We start from the raw sequence: 18,746 nt of genomic DNA, 5'->3' as shown, positions 1-18,746 counted from the left end.
CGTGTTCCTAAATGCTGAAGCGCAGGTCAAAGCATCCTGGTGGTTTTATTGGTCTCTGGACTCTCAGGCAGCCCGCAATGTGTACGCACCTCCTCCCCCAGGGCACAGATGAGCTCTCCCTTCTGGATTGATTTTGCTGGTTGAATGGATAGTCAGCGCTACCTGGGAGCTGTCCTTGATGTGTGTGACTTTAGTGAGGAGGAGGAGGTGCTGGGGCTCCCTGCAGGCTGACCAGTGCAGGCGCCAGCTTGGCTCTTCCATCAGCCAGCCCCAGGGCAGTGAGGAGGGGAGGCGCTGCAGCCTTCTGAGTCGGAGAACTCGGGTTTGCCCTCAGTTGCCTTGCTTTCCCCCATGCCCTCTGAGCCTCACTGTCCTCATTTCTGAAATAGGAATTCTTGGATCAGAAATATTAATTTGGCTTCTGTCTCTAGGCTGTCCCTCCTGGCTGTGTGACCTGAAGCAAGGGCCTTGACATCTGTTTTTCCTTGTCAAGGGGGGTGACCACAATGGCTGTGTTTGTGGCCATGGAGCCTGAACGAGGAGGACACACGGAGACCAGAGCCAGAGCAGGGGAGCGGGTGGCAGGTGTGGCCGCACTGTGGTCTCTGTGGGGTCCTCGTGGTGTCTGAATCCTGCTGCAGCTATGGACACCCCATGACACCCCTGCCCCATGGTGTGACCCCTCTAGTGGGGAGCAGAGAAAGCCAGGGAGATGCTGAGTGGGACAAGGCTGTGAGGGGACCAGACGGGGTCTCTTTTCCAAAGGGAGGGTCTTTTTCAGAACGGGGCCTTTGAGCTAGACCAATAGAGTGAGGAGTCGGGGCAGGAGGGAGAGGGTGTGTGTGTGGGGGCAGTAGAGCAGGAAGAGTCTGAGCCAGTTAGTATTTCCAAGTGTCCTCCAGTGCTGGGGGGCCGCCTGGAGGAGGCTGGGTGCTGAGAGCCTCAGGGGGAGGTAGGTCAGGTGCCCCCACGAGCTGGGGTGCTTGTTGGGGGAGCGCTGGCCAAGTGTCAGGTATGGGGGCTGGGCTTGCAGGCCGCACCCTGGGTCCCCAGGCAGCAGGTGTGCGGGGCAGAGGGCCCTGGGCCCACCTTCCGTGGCCTCCCCCCGCCCACTCCACCGGCTTTTCTGCCCTTCTCTGATTCCAGCTCCACTATTTCCACTCCCAAGTGGTGAACAGTTAAACCATCTGTCTTGCCACTTCAGGCCAAGGGGCCAGGTCCCCAGAAGGGCCAACAAACTTTTTTTTTTCATGTTCTTGAGCCTGGGGCCCTGAACCATCTGGTTAGGGAGCTGGGCCCCAGCCAGGCCGCTGGGGTGTCAGGTGGGGCTCTGAACGCTGCAGGTGGGGAGAAAGGGGTGCTTTCTGACCGGGTTGATCCAGACTCTGGCTGGAGCCGGCTGCGGCCTGCCTGGATCTACTGGGCTTCTGCTCCCCAGCTCCAGAGCCCTCCTGCCTTGGCCTTGGGGTTGGACCCGGACAATCCAGAAAATTCAAAACCAAAAGGGGATTGAGAGATGGGGTCCTACCCACTCCCACCTGTGCAGGTGGGCCTCTGAGCCCCGAGAGAGGAGATTGCAGACAGTGACTGCTGTTGGCGCAGTCGTCTGCTTGTCTGTCTCTCTCCTCTTCTCGCCCACATCCTGGATCCCTGTGCTCATAGCAGTGGGCACTGAACTCCCCTAAAAACTGCCAGAAAAAGAAGGGCAGCATGCAAATATTTATGATATTTATCCACAAGACAATTTGTTTGTTGTTCGTTGATTTAATTTTAAAATTATGAGAAGAACATACTTGTTTTGAGAGATTTTTTTTCCTCACCACTATCCCTTTCACCCCTTTGGCCTTTTTCCTTTACTGCTCTTTCTTAATCTCAGAAACCTCACTTCATTCATGACAGTCCACTGGTTTATACTTATTTAGCTTTGACAAGCCATCTGCTGCGATTCCTTCTTTTACTCGAACTATTCTGTAAATTTGTCTTTATCTTTCTGACTCCAGGTAATTCCTTTGAGTTGCTTCCATCTTGTAAATGGTGACATTTTGCCTTTCCTTAGGGCTGAATAGTATTCCATTGTGCATGAGACAATTAAATGATGATAAGATAGCAACAGGATGGACTGTTACACAACCAGTAAAAAGGCCAAGGCCAATGGCCCTGGACAGAAATGAAGCAGGTTGCAAAATATATTGGAAAGCAAGGAGGCACCCAGTGTGTATGAGGTTGCAACCCCCATGGGCAGCTGCCTCTCAGGAAGGACACAGAATGTGCCGACGGGGGCATGGAGTCTGGGTGTTGGAAGAAAGGAGGTGAGACTTGATTTTTTCCCTCTATACCCTTATGTATTCTTGACATTTTTGTTCATGTATCTGAAAACATTTTAAAGAAAAATCTACCCAAAGAAGTGATCACTGTCAGCCTCTAATGACCATCCCTCCCTCCACGGCTAATGGAGCCTCTGTGCCACTTGATGAGAGAGGCCCCCCACTTCCACTCCTGCCCACCCACCTCCCCCACCCCGTCTGACTCCGCTGCACCAGTGCAGAGAACCAGGCAGGGGTGCAGCCGGCCATGTCCACAGAGAGAGAAGTGAGAGCAATGGCGACATGGTCCCTGACTGTGGACTGGCTGGGGTGATGCAGAGATGTTGAGCAGGGCACGGAGCTCGGCCACTAGGAAATGATACTCAGAGCAGCTCCTCTGGGGGAATTCTGGGACCAGAATCCTTGGGGGACACAAAGAGCAGTGTGATTTGTAGAGGGTCCATCTTGCAGGACTCCTGGTATTATTAAGACTGCAGCTAGCAACCACCCCAGGGACCATTTAATGCACACTTATGCCGGGCACCAGCTTGCGGAATCTCATAACAACCCCCTGGGAGGTTTATTCAACGTGTCCCGGGAGGGTTGAACAATGCTTGCATAGGCTCCTCTGCAAACCATCCGGCCTGGCATGGCATCGCCTGGCCAGACCTCACTCACCTTGAGCACGACCCTGTATCAGTGGGCTCTGGCCCCACTGCCTTCTTTCAGTTGGTTCAACCAGTCAGTAGCTGCGTGACCTTGGGCAAGTTACTTAACCTCTCTGAGTCTGTTTTCTCCTTTGAGATCGTCCATTGTCCTTATTTCATAGACTTGTCAAGAGCAAATAATCACTAAGTGTGAAGTGCTCGGAACTAGATCTGGCTCGTGTTGTGTCTGGCTTTGCCATGATTGCTGTTCTTATTACCCCATATTTCATCAAATCTACGATGCCACTGAAGAAAAAAAGAATGCTGCCAGTTAACTATGTCCCCAGGCTCTTTCATCACTGAATCTTTACTTTATACTTCCCGGAGGAGCTCTTTTTGACTTAGACATAGATTCTCATCATATATAATTCTCATGCATACATAAAGGGAACGAGAAGCAGGATAAATTGTTTATGGTGTTGGGAAGCTCTTTCACATTTAGAGTCTGACAGAGCAGCACTGTCTGTGGGTTTTGCTGTCCCCTTCTGAGAGCGATCGCGAGTGTTGGGGAGCCGCTCTTGTCCCCCCAGCCCCCCACCCCCACGCACTGGACAGCCACACAGCACCACATTCAGTGGCCCGGGGGTCCACTCTTCCAGCAGCTTTGCAGTCCTGCAGAGCAAGCCGACTTTGGGCGTCTGCTCTGGGGGTGTGGCTGACACCCTCCAGGTTCCCCTCCCTGGGCTTTGGGTCTAATGCTCTTGCCTCTGGAGTTTTTTCCTAAGCCTCTGCTGCCCTGTCTGCAGGGTTTGCTGGTTTTGAAGCGTGGGCGCGGACGGACAATGGCAACTCGGACAGAACAGCAGGAAGCCAGAAATCCACTCCACCAGGTTCCCCGACCGTGGGGTTTCAGTGGGAAAGGCAGAGTGTCTTGGAATCCATGAACCACGGATCATTTCTGAAGTGTACACGGGCCGTGCTTTCAGCTGCCACAGAGCACTTGCCCAGGCTGTGCCTGCGGCCTGGAATGCCCTTCCTGCTTTCCTGCCTTGCCTAGTTAGCTCAGTCATCCCTGACCTTAGCTCTGTCCTGGAGCCCCTCCAGGACGCCTTCCCTGAGGTGTCCCCCCACTGAGGTTGAACCCCCTTCCCCGTCAGTGCAGCATGCCTTTCTGAGGCCCTGTCTCCCTAGGACATTGCTGCTCCCGGGGCCAGGGGCTCTGCGGCTGCACGCACCCTCTGGGGACCCTGCCACCCAGCACCGGCTGTGCCGTCTCGGTCCATCATTTGCAGAGGGTGGGGGAACACCGGGGGGTGAAAGGAGGGTGCTCGCTCTGGCTGGAAATTGGAGGCGGCTTCCTGGAGGTGGCGGCATCCGGCCTAAGCTTCGCAGGTCAGGGGGACAGTTTGGGTAAGTTTGAGAAATGTCAAGGGGAAGAAGGCGGTTAAAGGAGAAGTGCAGGCGTGGCCACCCGTGCTCCCCGCGAGAGGGTCAGAGGCCTGGGGGGTGCAAAACCAAGATCACCCTCCTGGTTTCGAGTTGGGACAGTGAGGCCCCAAGGGTGGAGGACTCACCCAGCCTTGTCCACCGAGCCAGGAGAGCTGCAGGTCTTGCTCCTGGGGCCCCTGGCCGCACGGCCCCTGCAAGCCTCTGGGCTGGCCCTGCTGGAGGTGCTCGGAGGATGCGGGGTGGTGAGGTGGAGCTGGGGCAGGACTCTGGGGGTGCACAGGCTCGCCAGCACCCGGAAGGAGGAAGCACATAGGGTGTCTGTGGCTGGGCTGGGATCCCCCACCCGGGGACTTCCTCTTCCTCTCAGCAGGTGTAGCTGCCACAGCGGGACCAGCGCCCTGACCCCGTCATGGATGGGGGCAACGGGCCCAGACTCAGAGACTTCCTGAATGGGAGCCTGGCCACCTGGGTGAGGGGGCAGGAGTGCTGGGGGGGGGGGTGAGCTGCGGGGGGGCGGGGAGGAGGGGCAGAGCTGGGGCCTGAGGGGAGGGGTGGGCTCCAGTGTGGGGTTGGAGAAGTCTGGGACTCTGTGGGGCAGGAAAAGGGGCCCAGACCTGGGGGGTGGGCATTCCGGGTGCTGGGAGGAGGGGTGCTGCGCTGGGGGCCAGGGCTCAGGAGTCATTCTCTCGGTGGGGGCTCCAGCCCAGGCACTGACACGTCTCTGTCCCACAGGCCTTGGGACTGGCTGGACTGGTGGGGGAGGCCGAGGAGTCAGAGGAGCCAGAGGGGGCCGAAGAGGAGGAAGGAGGGGGGCTCCTCTGCCCTGAGAAGAGCTTCCTGCGCCTCAGCGATGGGGCCCTGCTCCTGCGGGTGCTGGGCATCATGTCAGTGGCATCCAGGGCGCTCTAAGGGTGGCAAATGTGCCAGAGGGGCATCAGGCCCCCCCCCATGGAAGGAGCCGGAGGGTGGTGGGTGGAGCTTGAGGGTAGGTGGCCCTCCATTGCCCTCCCTACCACCCCCGTATCCATACCTGTACCCATACCCACAGTGCCCCCAGTTCCCGAGGGGGACCCCGGATGGTCAGGGGCCATGACCGCCCTGCAGCCAGGCGGGTGCAGAATCTGAACCACCTATGGTGCCGTCTGAGGGACTTCTACCAGGTGAGGGGATGGGGGGAGGCTGAGCGGAGGAGACCCTTGAGGGAAGGCCCCTCTCATATTGCTGCCCCCCATCCTCAGGAGGAGCTGCAGCTGCTAATCCTGTTGCCACCCCCGGACCTCCAGACGCTGGGGTTTGACCCCTTCTCAGGTGCGCTTTCCCACCACCCATCCTGCTCCTGCCTTCTCCCCCCACCCCTAACGCCTGTGCCCTTTGCCCTGCAGAGGAGGCGCTGGAGGCGCTGGAGGGCATCCTGCGGCTGCTGCTGGGGGCCTCAGTGCAGGTGATGGGGGGCGCTGCGAAGAGGGAGTCTGGGCTTTGGCACAGAGGTGGGAGACTCCTGCCCAGTCCTACCCCCGCCCCCGTCTCCCCGCAGTGTGAGCACCGGGAACTCTTCATTCGGCACATCCAGGGCCTCAGCCTTGAGGTCCAGAGCGAGCTGGCTGATGCCATCCAGCAGGTACTTGGGCTGACTGATCGGTCAGGACTGCCATTGCCGCCCGGCGACACCCTGCCCCCCACCTTCTTCCCCTGAACTGCTCTCTCTGCCCCCACCCCCAGGTGACGCAGCCTGGGGCAGGTTTGGTGCTGGCGCTGGCTGGGCCAGAGCCTGGGGACCTGGCCCCTGTGGAGCTGGAAACGTTGTCCCGGAGCCTGCTGGGGACACTGCTGAGGCTGGCTCGAGAGCGCGACCTGGGGGCCCAGGTAGGGGCGGCAGGGCTTGCGGACCCAGGCAGAGGGATGGAAGGACCCGCATGTGTGTGTGGGTTTGGGGTCCAGGTGTGGGGGTGGGTTGAGGGTCTCAGGCCAGCAGGGCTGGAACAGCTAGATTCACCTTGTGATAGGGCAGATGTCAGGGTTTTGGGGATGGCTTCCTCCTGACCCTGACCTCCGACAGCGGCTAGCTGAACTGCTGCTGGAACGAGACTCAGCCCCCTTGTTGCCTGAGGCTCCTGCCAGGACTCCCCCCGAGGGGCCCTCGCACCATCTGACCCTGCAGCTGGCCAACGTCAAGGCCCAGTTGCGGCGCCTACGGCTGGAGCTGTGAGTGTCATTGTGGGGGGCAGAGGGGGCTGGCTATGGGCTGAGCCTGGATGGGGCTCCCGACCCAATGGGAGCGGGTGGGGTGAGCCAGGGAAGGGCGTCCCCAGGTCCTTCCAGCGTCCCTTGCCTCCAGGGAGGAGAAGGCTGAGTTGCTGCTGGACTCCCAGGCGGAGGTGCAGGGCTTGGAGGCTGAAATTCGGAGGCTGCGTCAAGAGGTGTGCCAGGCTGTCCCTGCCATTGCTGCCTCCTCACTCTCTCCAACCACCGCCCTGCTATTGCCTCTCCCTAACCCGTCCCTTCCCAACCCCGATCCCTCTGACCCCAGCCGGCCCTTCCTCTGGCCCAGCTCTGCATCCTCTGGCCCAGGCCCAGGCGCTGTCGGGTCAGGCCAAAAGGGCTGAGCTGTACCGCGAGGAGGCAGAGGCGCTGCGGGAGCGTGTCGGCCGCCTGCCCCGCCTGCAGGAGGAGCTGCGGCGCTGCCGGGAGCGGTTGCAAGTGGCTGAGGCCTGCCGGGGCCAGCTGGAGGTGAGGCGGGAGGTGGGCATGTTGGGGAGTGGGTGGGCTTGAGGAGGGGCAAATTTGGGCCTGAAGAAGAGAGGGTCTTGTGGCAGGAACAGTCATCGCGAGGAGAAATGGGCGAGGTGGTAGCTGGGGTAAGGCCCTCTGGAGGATGGGGCGCGGGGGTGGGGGGGGAGCAGGTGGAGCCTGGTGGTCTGGAAGCAGGCCCAGAGCGATGCCCCCTGGAGGGTGGGCTGGGGAGAAGGGGTGGGGCCTGGGGAGCAGGGCTGGACCGGGTGCTGGGGAAGTGGGACCTGGAGACACCCGTCTAGACTGAGAGCGAAGGAGGGCAGGAGGCACCTGAAACTCTGGGGCTGGGGCAGCTGGGGCAGCTGGGGCAGGGGTGGCAGCAGCGCATCTCGGGTCTTCTCTGCTCCCCACCAGGAGGAGCGGGTACTCTCGGGGGCTTTGGAGGCCTCGAAGGTCCTGCTGGAGGAGCAGCTGGAGGCCGCTCAGGAGCGCTGTGCTCGCTTGCATGAGACCCAGCGTGAAAACCTACTACTGCGGACTCGACTCGGCGAGGCCCATGCGGTGAGGTCACCAGAGTGACCCCAGCTGGGGATCTGTGATGCCCGGTGCCCCAATGGTCCCGGGTTCCCTGGTGGTCCCTGTGACCACTTCTCCCGGTGGCTCTAGTGGTCCTCTTGCTGGGCACTGGGTCTGCCCATGGCGGGGAGGCCCGTCTGACCCTGCCCTCCCCCAGGAGCTGGCCTCTCTGCGGCATCAGGTGGACCAGCTGGCCGAGGAGAATGTGGAGCTGGAGCTGGAGCTTCAGCGTGGCCTGGAGCCACCCCCAGGCTCGCCTGAGGAGGGTGAGAGTGTCACAGTGGTGGGGTGGGGTGGGGGGGCTGGCAGGGGCTGCCTGTGCTTTCCTGCAGCTCAAGTGGGCATGGCCTCCAACTTCATCCCCTTCCCAGATGGGGGTGGGGGTGGCTGTTTATGTGAGGAGCCCAGGATTGTGGCAGGGCTCAGGGTCAGTAGGGTCCTGACCTTACCTCATATTCCTCAGCTCCCCTGCCAGGCGCTGCCCCCTCGCTGCATGATGAGGTACGGGAGGCAGAGGCTGGGCGCCTGCGCACCCTGGAACTGGAGAATCAGGAGCTCCGAGGCCTGTTACAGGTGCTGCAGGGGCAGCCCGCTGGCCAGGTGAGGCCCAGCCCCCACCTCTCGCAGGTTTTTCCTGGCCACCTCCCCTCCTCTGGGCTTGACCATGTCTCTCATGTTCCCTCAGCCCCCCCTGCTGGAGGAGCAGAGCGAAGACCCCATGGTTCCAGAGCAGGACATGGCTGCCCAGCCCTGCCCGGCAGACCACCGTGGCCCCCAGGGCTTGGTGGGTCAGAGTGGGGTTGAAGGCCCCCGGGTCTTGGGCCTGGCTCTCCCAGCATCAGACTCAGCTCTTGAGGGGTTAGCTGAGTGTTCCCAAGCATCTGATTCAGACCCACACGTGCTGGAGAGGCCCCGCCAGAGCACTGCCATGGCCCCCCAGCCCACAGATTTAATGCCCCTGGAGTCAGGCCCCACTGTGAACACACAGGAGTCTCTGGAGACGGCTGGCCATGGACCTTCTCTCCAGACCCCTGCCTCCACCACCCCGCCTCAGGGTCCAGAGATCAAAATTCAAGCCCAGGTGTTGCCAGGAGGAGAGACAGGGAAGTCTGTGCCCGAGGCTCAGGGGCTGAGATGGGAGGGTCCTGAGCACAAGCTGGGACCCTTGGAGCGCAGCATCCAGGAGCAGCTGGGGGAGCAGGACAGCTCTAGCCAGGGGCTGGGCCTACCCAAGGAACAATCAGAGGCCAGAGGGCATGAGCAGAGGCCAAAGGAGATGGTTGGGGACCCAGCCCAGCAAAAACCACACCTGAAATCCGAAGGGGCTCCTGAGGCCCGGGTCTGGGAGGGGCTGACCCCAGGGGAGGTCCTAGCCAGTGCTGTCCCAGAACAGGCAGCCATCAGGGAGGAGGTGGCACAGCTGAGGAGAGAGGCTGAAGTCCTTCGCGCTGAGCTAGAGGCCCAGGCCCGGAGGCTGGAGGCCCGAGGCTCGGAGGCTGCCCGCCTCTCCGAGGACTTGGCCCAGGCACGGAAGGCAGAGGCCGAGGCCCACCAGGAGGCAGAGACCCAGGCGGGGGAGCTAGCTCGGTTGAGGGAGGCCGTGGAGGCAGCTGGCCGGGAGCTGGAGGCTGCCTCTCGGGAGCGGGAGGCCTTAGCAGAGGCACTGACAGCCTCAGGCCGAGAACGGAGGCAATGGGAACGCGAGGGGCCCAGGCTGCGGGCCAGGGCAGAGCTGGCCGAGGAGCGGGTGCATGTGCTGGAGAGTGAGAGCCGCCAACACCAGGAGGAGGTGGAGAGGGAGCGCCAGGAGAGGCAGGCCCTCAAGGAGGTAAGTTGAGGCTCACTGCCAGCACCTGCAAAAGGGGTTCCAGGACAGTTAATGGGGGCTGTTAATTCCATCAGCAGCCACTGAGTGCCTAGCACCCAGCTGGGGCTGGAGATAGAAAGACTAAGTCCACTGCTGCCTTCCAAAAGCCCCCCCTGATCTGGGACACCTCTGATGGGGGGGCTATACTGATGGGGGGCTGTACTGATGGGGGGGCTGTATTGGTGGAGAGATTGTAGGAGGCCCTGGAGTTGGATGCCAGCTCTCCGACCCTGGCAATGTACCTACCTCCACCCAAAGGCCTCCTTCTATAAAAAGGGGTGCTTCCTAGCTGCCTCAGTGGGTATGTTGGCAGACTCAGGGCGATAATGGACACCAGCGTTGCCTTTGAATAAGGCTTTTTATCTTTGCGTTATCTTTGAGGCGTATTGTCTGTTAAGAGCAAAGTGCTGAAGGAGCTGGAGGTGGGGTACTGATGCCAGTGTGGGGACCAGGAGGTTTCAGGGAAGGCCCTGAAGAGTGATCAAGATTTCACTAAGTGGGGAAGGACATTTCAGCCAGAGGGAGCAGAACGGGCAAAGACTTGAGGTTGTTCAGGATGCTCAGTGGCCGGGGTTGGCGGTGGGGGTGGGGGGGGCGGAGAGATGAGGTGGGCTGGCTCTGAAGGTGTTAGTGTTCCCTCTCCAGGCAGGGAAGGCACCCAAGCATGTGGGCAGACCTGTGCAAGGGGGAATCTGAGGAGGTCACCTTGGTGCGTAGGGGCCCTGGGGCTGTCAGTGGTCCAGCTGGCTGGGCTGGGCTGGAGGGGAGGGAGAGCCTGAAGGCTCCTTTCCTTCATCCTCTTAAGCAGGGTTATGGGCATTTCCCTGGTGCCAGGCCCGGGACGTGGGCTCGTAGTTTGGGGTGGTGACAGGATGGTGCAGGGATCTTTGGGGTCCAGGAAGCACATTGGCTCAGGTTGGGGCATGTTCTGGAAGGCTTCCTGGAGGAGGAACAAGGACAGAGCAAACCAGGAAAGTGTGCAGGAGTGGAGGGAGGGGAGGGGCATGGAGGGGGGTGAGGTAGGGACTCATTGAGCAGCGCTTTTATCACACAGCCAGCTTCCTTCCAAGATGAGGAAGGAGTCCAGAGGAAGGAGTTGTGGCTTCTTTCATGAGGCCCCAGGAGCCTCGAAAGGCTTTAAGGGTAGCAGAATGGTCAGAACCAGGTTGTTAGGGGGCCAGAGTGGTCAAGGGCAGGTTGAAAGGCCTCAGTAGAGGAACTTTCAGGAAAGGCCAAGAGGTTGCCTGGGGTCCACCTGTAGGATGTGGCAGAAATGCTGTCAGGTGGACCTGAGCTAAGTCCCAGGTCCCCTGCTTATACGGTGTGGCTTGGTGCAAGTTACTTAACCTCTCTGAGTCTCCGTGTCCTCACCTGTAAATCAGGAATTAGAACTACCTGACTCCCAGGCTCCTGAGGTGATGAAGGTAGAGAGCAAGGAGCCAGCGGGCTGGTGGGCAGTGAAAGTGAGGGTAGGGCAGGCTGACGGGAAGAGCCGGCTCTGGAGACCCAGAGGGTGGAAGAGGCTGAGAATAAAGAGAGGAATTTGGGGATATTTCCTGGTTGAGCTGCAGACAACTGGGCGTGGCCAGAGGCCCGTCCGGGAACCAGGCGCAGAGGGGGGGCGGGCCATGGAGCAGGAGGAGGGGTCGGAGGGCGCCGGCCTGGGGCAGGGCAGGGGTAGTGGCCCCCATCTGCACCACGTCTTCTTACACTCCTTGGACTCTAGTGGCTGTGGCCAGTGGCAGCAAGGCCTCATGGGACTTGTAGGTTTTCAGGGAGAGGCAGTGGCCAAGGGTGTCCAGAAGTGCCGTGGCCCCAGTGGGGGAAGCTGGGGAGGGGAGGCCTGGTGGGGTTGCTTAGCAGGAAGATCAGAGCAAAGGCTGGGGACGTGGTTTGAGAGGCAGGACTCTGCAGGCCCTTCCCTGTGGCTTTTTCCTGCTGGGGGGGCCCCCACCCCCGCACCTCACAATGGTTTACCCTCCCTCCCACTGGGGCCCACTTCTGCAGTGGCGTGGCCCAACTGCCGCAGGCCGCCTGTGGGAGCATCCTGGCCACCCCTCCCCCACCGTGGTCAGGGCTGGCGTTCACCGAGTTCCTGTCCTCTGTCACCATCCCGCTGTGGCTGCGGGTGCTCCAGGCGCTGCCCCTCCTCTGGGCCCCGCTTGCTCCCACATGGCCCGGGCAGCCTCGTCACGTAGGGCGTGTCCAGCTCTCGCTGGGTACACGAGGAACCGCGGGCTCAGAGAGGTGAAGACATTGTCCCAGGGGCTTCCCTTACTCCCTGCAGGCTGCCAGTCCCAGCTCTTTCATACCCACTCTGCAAGGTGACCAGGCTCTGTACCCACTTTACAGACAAGGGAGCAGGGACCCCAAGGGTTAAAGAGATTGGGCCAGGATGGCAGAGCCAGGACAGAGTCAGGTCTCCTGGCTCAGGACTCTGTGTCCGGCCCACCCCGGCCCTGGCCGAGGGTGGTCTGTGGTGGATCCTGAGCCTGCCCGCCTGCCTGCGGCCCACAGGAGCTCGAGAAGGCCGTGCAGCGGGGCCAGGAGCTGGGCGCCCGGCTGGAGCGTCTGCAGGGGGAGCTGGAGCAGGCGGCTGTGGAGCGTCAGGAATTTCTGCGGCAACAGGAGAGTCAGCATGAGAGGTGGGGGCAGTGCCCAGGGGCAGAGAAGGGAAGGCATGGGCTTTGGGGGAGAGGTAGAGGGGTAGGTGCCAAGGCTTCTCCTGACAGGTACCAGAGCCTGGAGCAGCGGCTGGAATCTGAGTTGCGGGCAGCAGCGACCAGCAAGGAGGAGGCCCTGAGGGAGCTCAAGACTCGGGCCCTGCAGCTGGAGGAGGAGCTGTTCCAGGTGAGGCCCTGGGAGCCAGTTCCAACCATCTCTCCATCCCTGCATGGACATCTGGGGCACATGTGCTCTTGTCCCTCCGCGTCCCCTCGCCTCTTGCCCCTTGATCCTTGGCCGGTTGCTCACCTAGAGCCCCCATTCAGAGCCTGTTGAGGGAGCACTGCTGGCAGTCAGGCGGCTCTGTGCGGACACGTGGCCGCCACGAGGCCTTGTCTCCCTTCCTCAGGTGGACAGAACCTGGCCGCTCTGCTTAGCTGTGACTGCTGGGGCCCCACCCCTTCACAGTAGGCTCAGTAGTGTCGTTTCTGGGCCTGGCTGTGTGCTGGCCCAGTGCCCAGTGTTGGGGTGGGGGTATCTTATACCAGGCCACGGCCCCCCGGGAGCCCGCCATCCAGCTGGGACAGAGGCATTAGAGCAGGCGACTCTGTAACAGGTGCAGGCCCGGCGGGCACTCAGCAGATCACCTAGGGGAGGCTTTCTAGGGAAAGGGGTGTGGAATGTGCCCAGAGGAAGCATAGGGTGGAGAGTGCCTTGTGCAGAAGCAGCCGTTTGGACAGCCGGCAGGCTCTGCAGTGGCTGAGAGGAGTCAGGAGGGGGCAGGATGGGGGGTTGTGGGGTGGGATGTGTGGTGGAGGGAGGGTGGCCAGTGTTGTGCTGTTGAAGGGGTAAGCGTCCACCTGTTTAGGTCCCCCAGCTGCCCCCACCCCCTGTGTGACCTGCCAGAGTCTCCTTGCAGCTACGCCAGGGCCCCGTGGGGCTGGGCCCAGAGGAGCACCCTGAGCCGAAGGTCGCAGAGGCCCAGAGTGGGCGTCTCATTGAGGTGGAGCGCAACGTGAGTGCTGGCCATGGTGGGCACTGGGGACGGCCTGGTGGCCTGGCCACTACTGACCCTCCTCCCTTCTGGGCAGAATGCAACTCTAGTAGCCGAGAAGGCGGCTCTGCAGGGGCAGTTGCAGCACCTGGAGGGGCAGCTGGGAAGCCTGCAGGGCCGTGCCCAGGAGCTGCTGCTGCAGAGTCAGCGCGCACAGGAGCACAGCAACCGCCTGCAGGTGCCCTGCCCCTGCCCCGTCCCTGCCCTGCCTGCTCCTTCATGCCCTCTGCCCCTCTCCTGCCCCAGCTCCCGCCAGCTGCCTCTGCCTATTCCTAGTCACAGGGATCCATGCCCTCTGACCCCAGCTACCAATTCTGTACCCCTTTTCTCACCACCGCTTTTGTCTGCTTGCCCCTCCCTCCTGACCCTGCCTGCTTCCCCTATTCTTTTTTTTATATATTTTTAAAGATTTATTTATTTATTTATACAAGAACTGGGGTACAGGCCAGAGGTGCAGGAGGGGGAGCGGATTCACCAGAGACAGAGTGGGGAACAGGACAGGCAGACCGACTGAAATACACTGCTGAGGTGCTCCCCCTATTCTTACCCCCTCTACCTAATTCTGGACCCCACGTCTGTGCCCGTTTCCCCTCATCTCCAGTGCTGTCCTCTGTAGCACATAGCCCCCTACCCTGTTCCGTGCCCCGATCTCAGCTCTGTTTGTCCCATCCCTGCCTTGTGCCTCTTGCCTGGCCCTCCACGGCCTGGCCCCGGCTCTTGCCTCTGTGACACCTCTCCCCTCTCCTTGTCCATGAACCTCTGCCACTGTCAGTTCCCTGCAGAACTCTCGCTCCTTGGCATCTGCCCCACCCTCTGCCTTTAGCCCCTTAACCCTTCACCCCCTTTCTGGCCTGGGGTTTCACCCCAGCGTCTCTGCCTCCCTCCCACATCCTAGGCTGAGAAGTCCGTCCTGGAGGTGCAGGGCCAGGAGCTGCACAGGAAGCTGGGGATGCTGGAGGAGGAGGTGCAGGCAGCGCGGCGGTCCCAGGAGGAGACCCGCGGACAGCAGCAGGCCCTGCTGCGGGACCACGAGGCTCTGGCCCAGCTGCAGCGGCGGCAGGAGGCCGAGCTGGAGGGGCTGCTGGTCCGGCACCGCGATCTCAAAGCCAACATGCGGGCGCTGGAGCTGGCCCATCGGGAGCTACAGGGCCGGTGAGCCTCACCCCACACCCAGCATCTCCTCCCAGCAGCCCTGCCTGCCCTGAGTAGACAGATTTCCTTAGTGCGTCTCTCCCCACCGGGGCAGCAGCCTCACCCAGCAGACCCTCCTCTACTGCTGTGCCCCCTGGTGTGGCTGGGCTCCCTATTCCTCCGGGGTGGGGTCACCCTGGGGCTCATCTGTTGCTGGCAGGGGTGAGGCCTCCAGCAAGGCATTCCACCCTGTGGCTTTGCCGGGGGCTTTGGCTTAGGAGTTGGCAGAGCTCCCGATGCAGATGGTCCTGCCACCCGCTCGCCCCAGGTCCCTGCAGTGCTCTTGGCCCCTTGTCCATCCCAGGCACGAACAGCTGCAGGCGCAGAGGGCCAGCGTGGAGGCTCAAGAGATGGCCCTGCTGGCAGAGCGAGAGCGTCTGATGCGGGACGGGCATCGCCAGCAGGGCCTGGAGGAGGAGCTGCGGAGGCTGCAGAGTGAGCACGACAGGTACCAGCCTGTGCCACCCGCCCTTTGGGGCTGGGTCTCAATGATCCTGTGAAGTGGGTCGGTAGTGAGTCAGCTACCCTGCCGTGGGGCCCTCCTGAGGGGACAGGGGGGGCGAGTCCCCTTGTGACTAGCTGTCTCCGCAGAGCTCAGGCGCTGCTGGCGGAGGTGTCGCGGGAGCGAGGGGAGCTGCAGGGGGAGCGCGGGGAGCTGCGGAGCCGGCTGGCACGGCTGGAGCTGGAGCGGGCGCAGCTGGAGGCGCAAAGCCAGCGGCTGCGCGAGTCCAACCAGCAGCTGGACCTGAGCGCCTGCCGGCTGACCACGCAGTGTGAGGTGAGAGGGGCAGCGGCCGCCGGGGCGGCGAGACAGCGGAGGGCAGCGCCTCGAACGCGGTCGCGCCCACCATCCTGCTGTCGCCCTGACAGCTGCTGACCCAGCTGCGGAGTGCCCAGGAAGAGGAGAACCGGCAGCTGCTGGCCGAGGTGCAGGCCCTGAGCAAGGAGAACCGCGAGCTGTTGGAGCGCAGCCTGGAGAGCAGGGACAACCTGCACCGCGAGCAGCGGGAGTACCTGTGAGCGCCGAGGCCCCTGGGGCTGCTCCTGGGAGAGGCCGGGAGCCGGGAAAGGGCGAGCGTGTCCACGGGGGAGCCGGTGGCCTGGGAGCCAGTGCAGCGCGTGTCCGCTGAGCCTGGGCTTGCTCCTGCGGGGGCCTCACACCACCTCCTCCCCCGCGCCCCAGGGACCAGCTCAACGCCCTGCGCCGTGAGAAGCAGAAGCTGGTGGAGAAGATCATGGACCAATACCGCGTGCTGGAGCCCGGGCCCCTGCCCCGGACCAAGTGAGCAGACCCCCCCGCCCCGCGCCGGGACGCTCTCAGCTCCGGCCCAGCTCAGGTCCAGGCCCAGTGAGGGTTGCCTGACCGGGCCATCCCCCGCAGGGCCCTCTTGTCCCTCGTTCCTCCCCGGTCTTACCCCCTTTTGTGCCCTCTTGCCCCCAGGAAGGGCAGCTGGCTGGCAGACAAGGTGAAGAGGCTGATGCGGCCCCGGCGGGAGGGGGGCCTCCAAGGAGTCCCGCGCCTGGGGGCCGATGGGGCTGGCAGCACCGAGAGCCTGGGGGGCCCCCCAGAGGTGGAACTCTCCGAGGGCAGGGAGGCAGATGGGACAGGTGGGTCTGGGGGCCAGGTGACCAGGACGGTCCCTACCCCGCCCGCGCCTGCGCCGCCACTGCACTGCCCTCTCCCTTCCTCTGCGGTTTGCACACGGGTGTCCGCTGGCCTTCCTTGCTGCAATCCCCCACCTCCAGATGCTTCCCGTGGCCCTTGGCCCTGCACCCCTGCTGCACCCCTCTCGGCTGGCACCTCTCTCTGGCCTGTGCTGCCGCCCACCCCACCTGTCCGCTGCAGTATCTGGGAGCTTGGAGCAGTCAGGAAATTTAGTGAGCGGCCCTTGATCCCAGGCAGCAGATGAGACCAGGACCCGGGGAGGGGAGCGCCGTGCCCAAGGTCACACAGCGGGCTAGTGTCAGAGCCAGCAGAGGCGCTGCCTCCCCTTGCCTCCTCATTCACCCAGACCCTCCCTGCCTCCGCGGCCTCCTCTGGCCCTGCCTGGCTTAGCCCTGCTGGCCCCTGTTCTGCCTGGCCTCTCCCCACACGCTCTGACACCTCCCTGCCTGTCCCTCTTGCAGGGTCCCCATCCCCGGCACCCATGCGCCGGGCCCAGAGCTCCCTCTGCCTGCGGGATGAGACTCTGGCAGGTGGGCAGCGGCGGAAACTCAGCTCGAGATTCCCTGTGGTGCGAGGTTCTGAGTCATTCAGCTCCGGTGACACCCCCAGGCAGAGATTTCGACAGCGCAGACCAGGGCCCCTGGGGACGACCAGCTCCCTCGGCGAAGGTGAGGGGCAGTGTCCCGCTCCCCGTCAGCCCCCCAATTCCTAGTGAACCTGTCTACTCTGCAAGCCCTGCCTGCCTCTGCCCTGCTCCCCATGGCCCAGTGGCTGCTCTGTGCCCCTCCCTTACCCCCCAGGACCCTGCCTGCGATGGGACAACTCTGTTGAGACCCTGGAGGAACATGAAGCAGATGCCAACCGAGAGGGTGAGTCAGGGCCTCAGAAGGAGGTGGGGTATTTGCCCTCTCCGGAGGACCTCCTCTACCCAGTCCCTCACCAGACAATGAGCCTGGACTAAGTGCCAGGCCACATGCCTGTGGGGGCTTAGCAGGGAGCACTCAGGCACAGGGAGCACTCAGGGGCTGGGAGCACTCAGGGGCAGGGAGCACTCAGGCGCAGGAGGAGGGCAGATAGGACAGGGCGTGCACACGAGTGATAATGCTAGTCCCGTGCCCTAGAAAGAGGGTGTGAGCTGCCGGTGCGATTGAAAGTTTTCTAGTGGTCTTCTCAGGAACAGGAAAAAGGCAGGGGAAGCTCATCTTAACATTTTATCTAACAAGACACCTGCGTGATTCCCACTTCACCATGCAGTCAGTGTGAGCAAAACCGTGAATGAGATCTATTACTTTTTCATAAATCCATGAAGTCCAGTGAGTATCTCCCCCTCAGCTCACGGCATTTCAGACCAGCCACCCCTCGGTCCCTGTCGGGCATCTCAGCCCTGGCCTCTTAGGAGGTGATAGTGTTCTGGGGACAAGTGAGACCAGGGTGCGGAGACCAGGGGTGCTGGGTGGGCTGTGATTTTAATTAGGGTGCTTGGGAGCCCTCAGGAGGAGGTGAAGTTGGAGCAAAGGATTGGAGGTGAGAGTTGGTCACAGTAACATATGTGGGGAACAGCATTCCTGGCGAGGGAACAGCAGAGGCAAAGACCTGGTGTGTGGAGGATGGTCAAGGCAGCTGGCACAGCTGGAGTGAGGAGGGGAGAGCCGAGAGGAGGGCAGGGGGTGGAGGCTGCGGGTGGGGAAGGCCCTGAGGGCCACAGGAATTCCGGGATCCCAGGGAACAGGCCTGAGCTGAGCCTTTCCCTCCAGGCCTCGAGGTGCAGGAACCGGAGAAACGTCCTCTCACCCCTTCCCTCAGCCAGTGACGTCCCGTGGCCCGGGAGCTGGGGAGCGCCGTCCTCTTCCCGCTGGAGCATCAGTGGGGGCTCCAGGCAGCCCAAGAGCTTGGGGAGCCTGGGCTTCTGGAGCCGGTCCTTGGACAAGGAGTCCTGCACCTGGTCCCAGAGATGCAGCTGGGAGGAGCCTGAGGACAGGGGCGATGGCTGGCCCACAAGAGTGGGGCCTCGCCGGGGTTCTGGCTACGCCACGAGGCCCTCGCTGAGGCGGTGGTCTCTGGAAGACCCCCCAGCGGAAGGGGGCTGGCGGGAGTGAGCGGAAGCACCTTACTGCCCTGTCCAGGACCGCTCCCTGGGGTCTGTGGCCTGGACACACCTCTGAGCTTGGCTGGACAGAGGGGGCATGAGAATAAAGCTGAATGCGGAGCCGTGAACCTGTGCTCTGTCGACTGGCCCCATTCAGGAGCTGCCCGGGACACCTGCCCAGGCCGCTGGCTTCCTCGCTGCACAGGGCAGCCGGCGGCTTTCCATGAGGAAGGAAGGGGCGAGCAGGCTTGTCTGGATGGGGGCTGTGGGGAAGGGGTTCTGGGTGCGAGCAGTGGGTGGGGCCTCAGTCTGGGCTTTTTAAAAGCCTTTGCTGAAATAGGTGAGGTGAGGGCTCTGCACTGGGGGGCAGTGAAGCCCAGAGGCCATGCCCACCCCTCCCTCGCGCCCTCTTCCACACTCTCCACCTCCTCATCGCCTCTGCCACCTCTTTCACAGCCTGATGGGGCGTCGCAGAGTGTCTGGGCTGCCACGCAGGGTCACAGGCGCTGGGAG

At 62.3% G+C, this 18,746-nt stretch overlaps 1 protein-coding gene across 1 annotated transcript; it reads left to right on the top strand.

Annotated features, from left to right (window-relative positions):
• Positions 1 to 4,788: 4,788 nt before the first annotated feature.
• Positions 4,789 to 17,957, top strand: CCDC88B (coiled-coil domain containing 88B; the record flags this gene model as incomplete). The annotated part of the gene is made up of 27 exons (XM_084228804.1): positions 4,789 to 4,868; positions 5,132 to 5,283; positions 5,448 to 5,559; positions 5,638 to 5,707; positions 5,782 to 5,840; positions 5,934 to 6,017; positions 6,119 to 6,262; positions 6,456 to 6,601; positions 6,735 to 6,816; positions 6,968 to 7,126; positions 7,544 to 7,690; positions 7,863 to 7,971; positions 8,169 to 8,305; positions 8,391 to 9,533; positions 12,090 to 12,217; positions 12,305 to 12,422; positions 13,156 to 13,251; positions 13,328 to 13,468; positions 14,186 to 14,442; positions 14,786 to 14,929; positions 15,073 to 15,259; positions 15,352 to 15,497; positions 15,665 to 15,763; positions 15,923 to 16,089; positions 16,609 to 16,815; positions 16,948 to 17,016; positions 17,902 to 17,957. The coding sequence occupies exons 1-27, from the start codon at positions 4,809 to 4,811 to the stop codon at positions 17,955 to 17,957; spliced, it is 4,419 nt and encodes a 1,472-aa protein (XP_084084930.1). The 5' UTR covers positions 4,789 to 4,808.
• Between the last annotated feature and the right edge of the window lie 789 nt (positions 17,958 to 18,746).

Source organism: Talpa europaea, assembly GCF_964194135.1.
Source record: "Talpa europaea genome assembly, chromosome: 1".
NCBI classification, from domain to species: Eukaryota; Metazoa; Chordata; class Mammalia; order Eulipotyphla; family Talpidae; genus Talpa; species Talpa europaea.
Note: the sequence above shows the minus strand (reverse complement) of the source record. Positions and strands in the feature narration are given on the sequence as shown.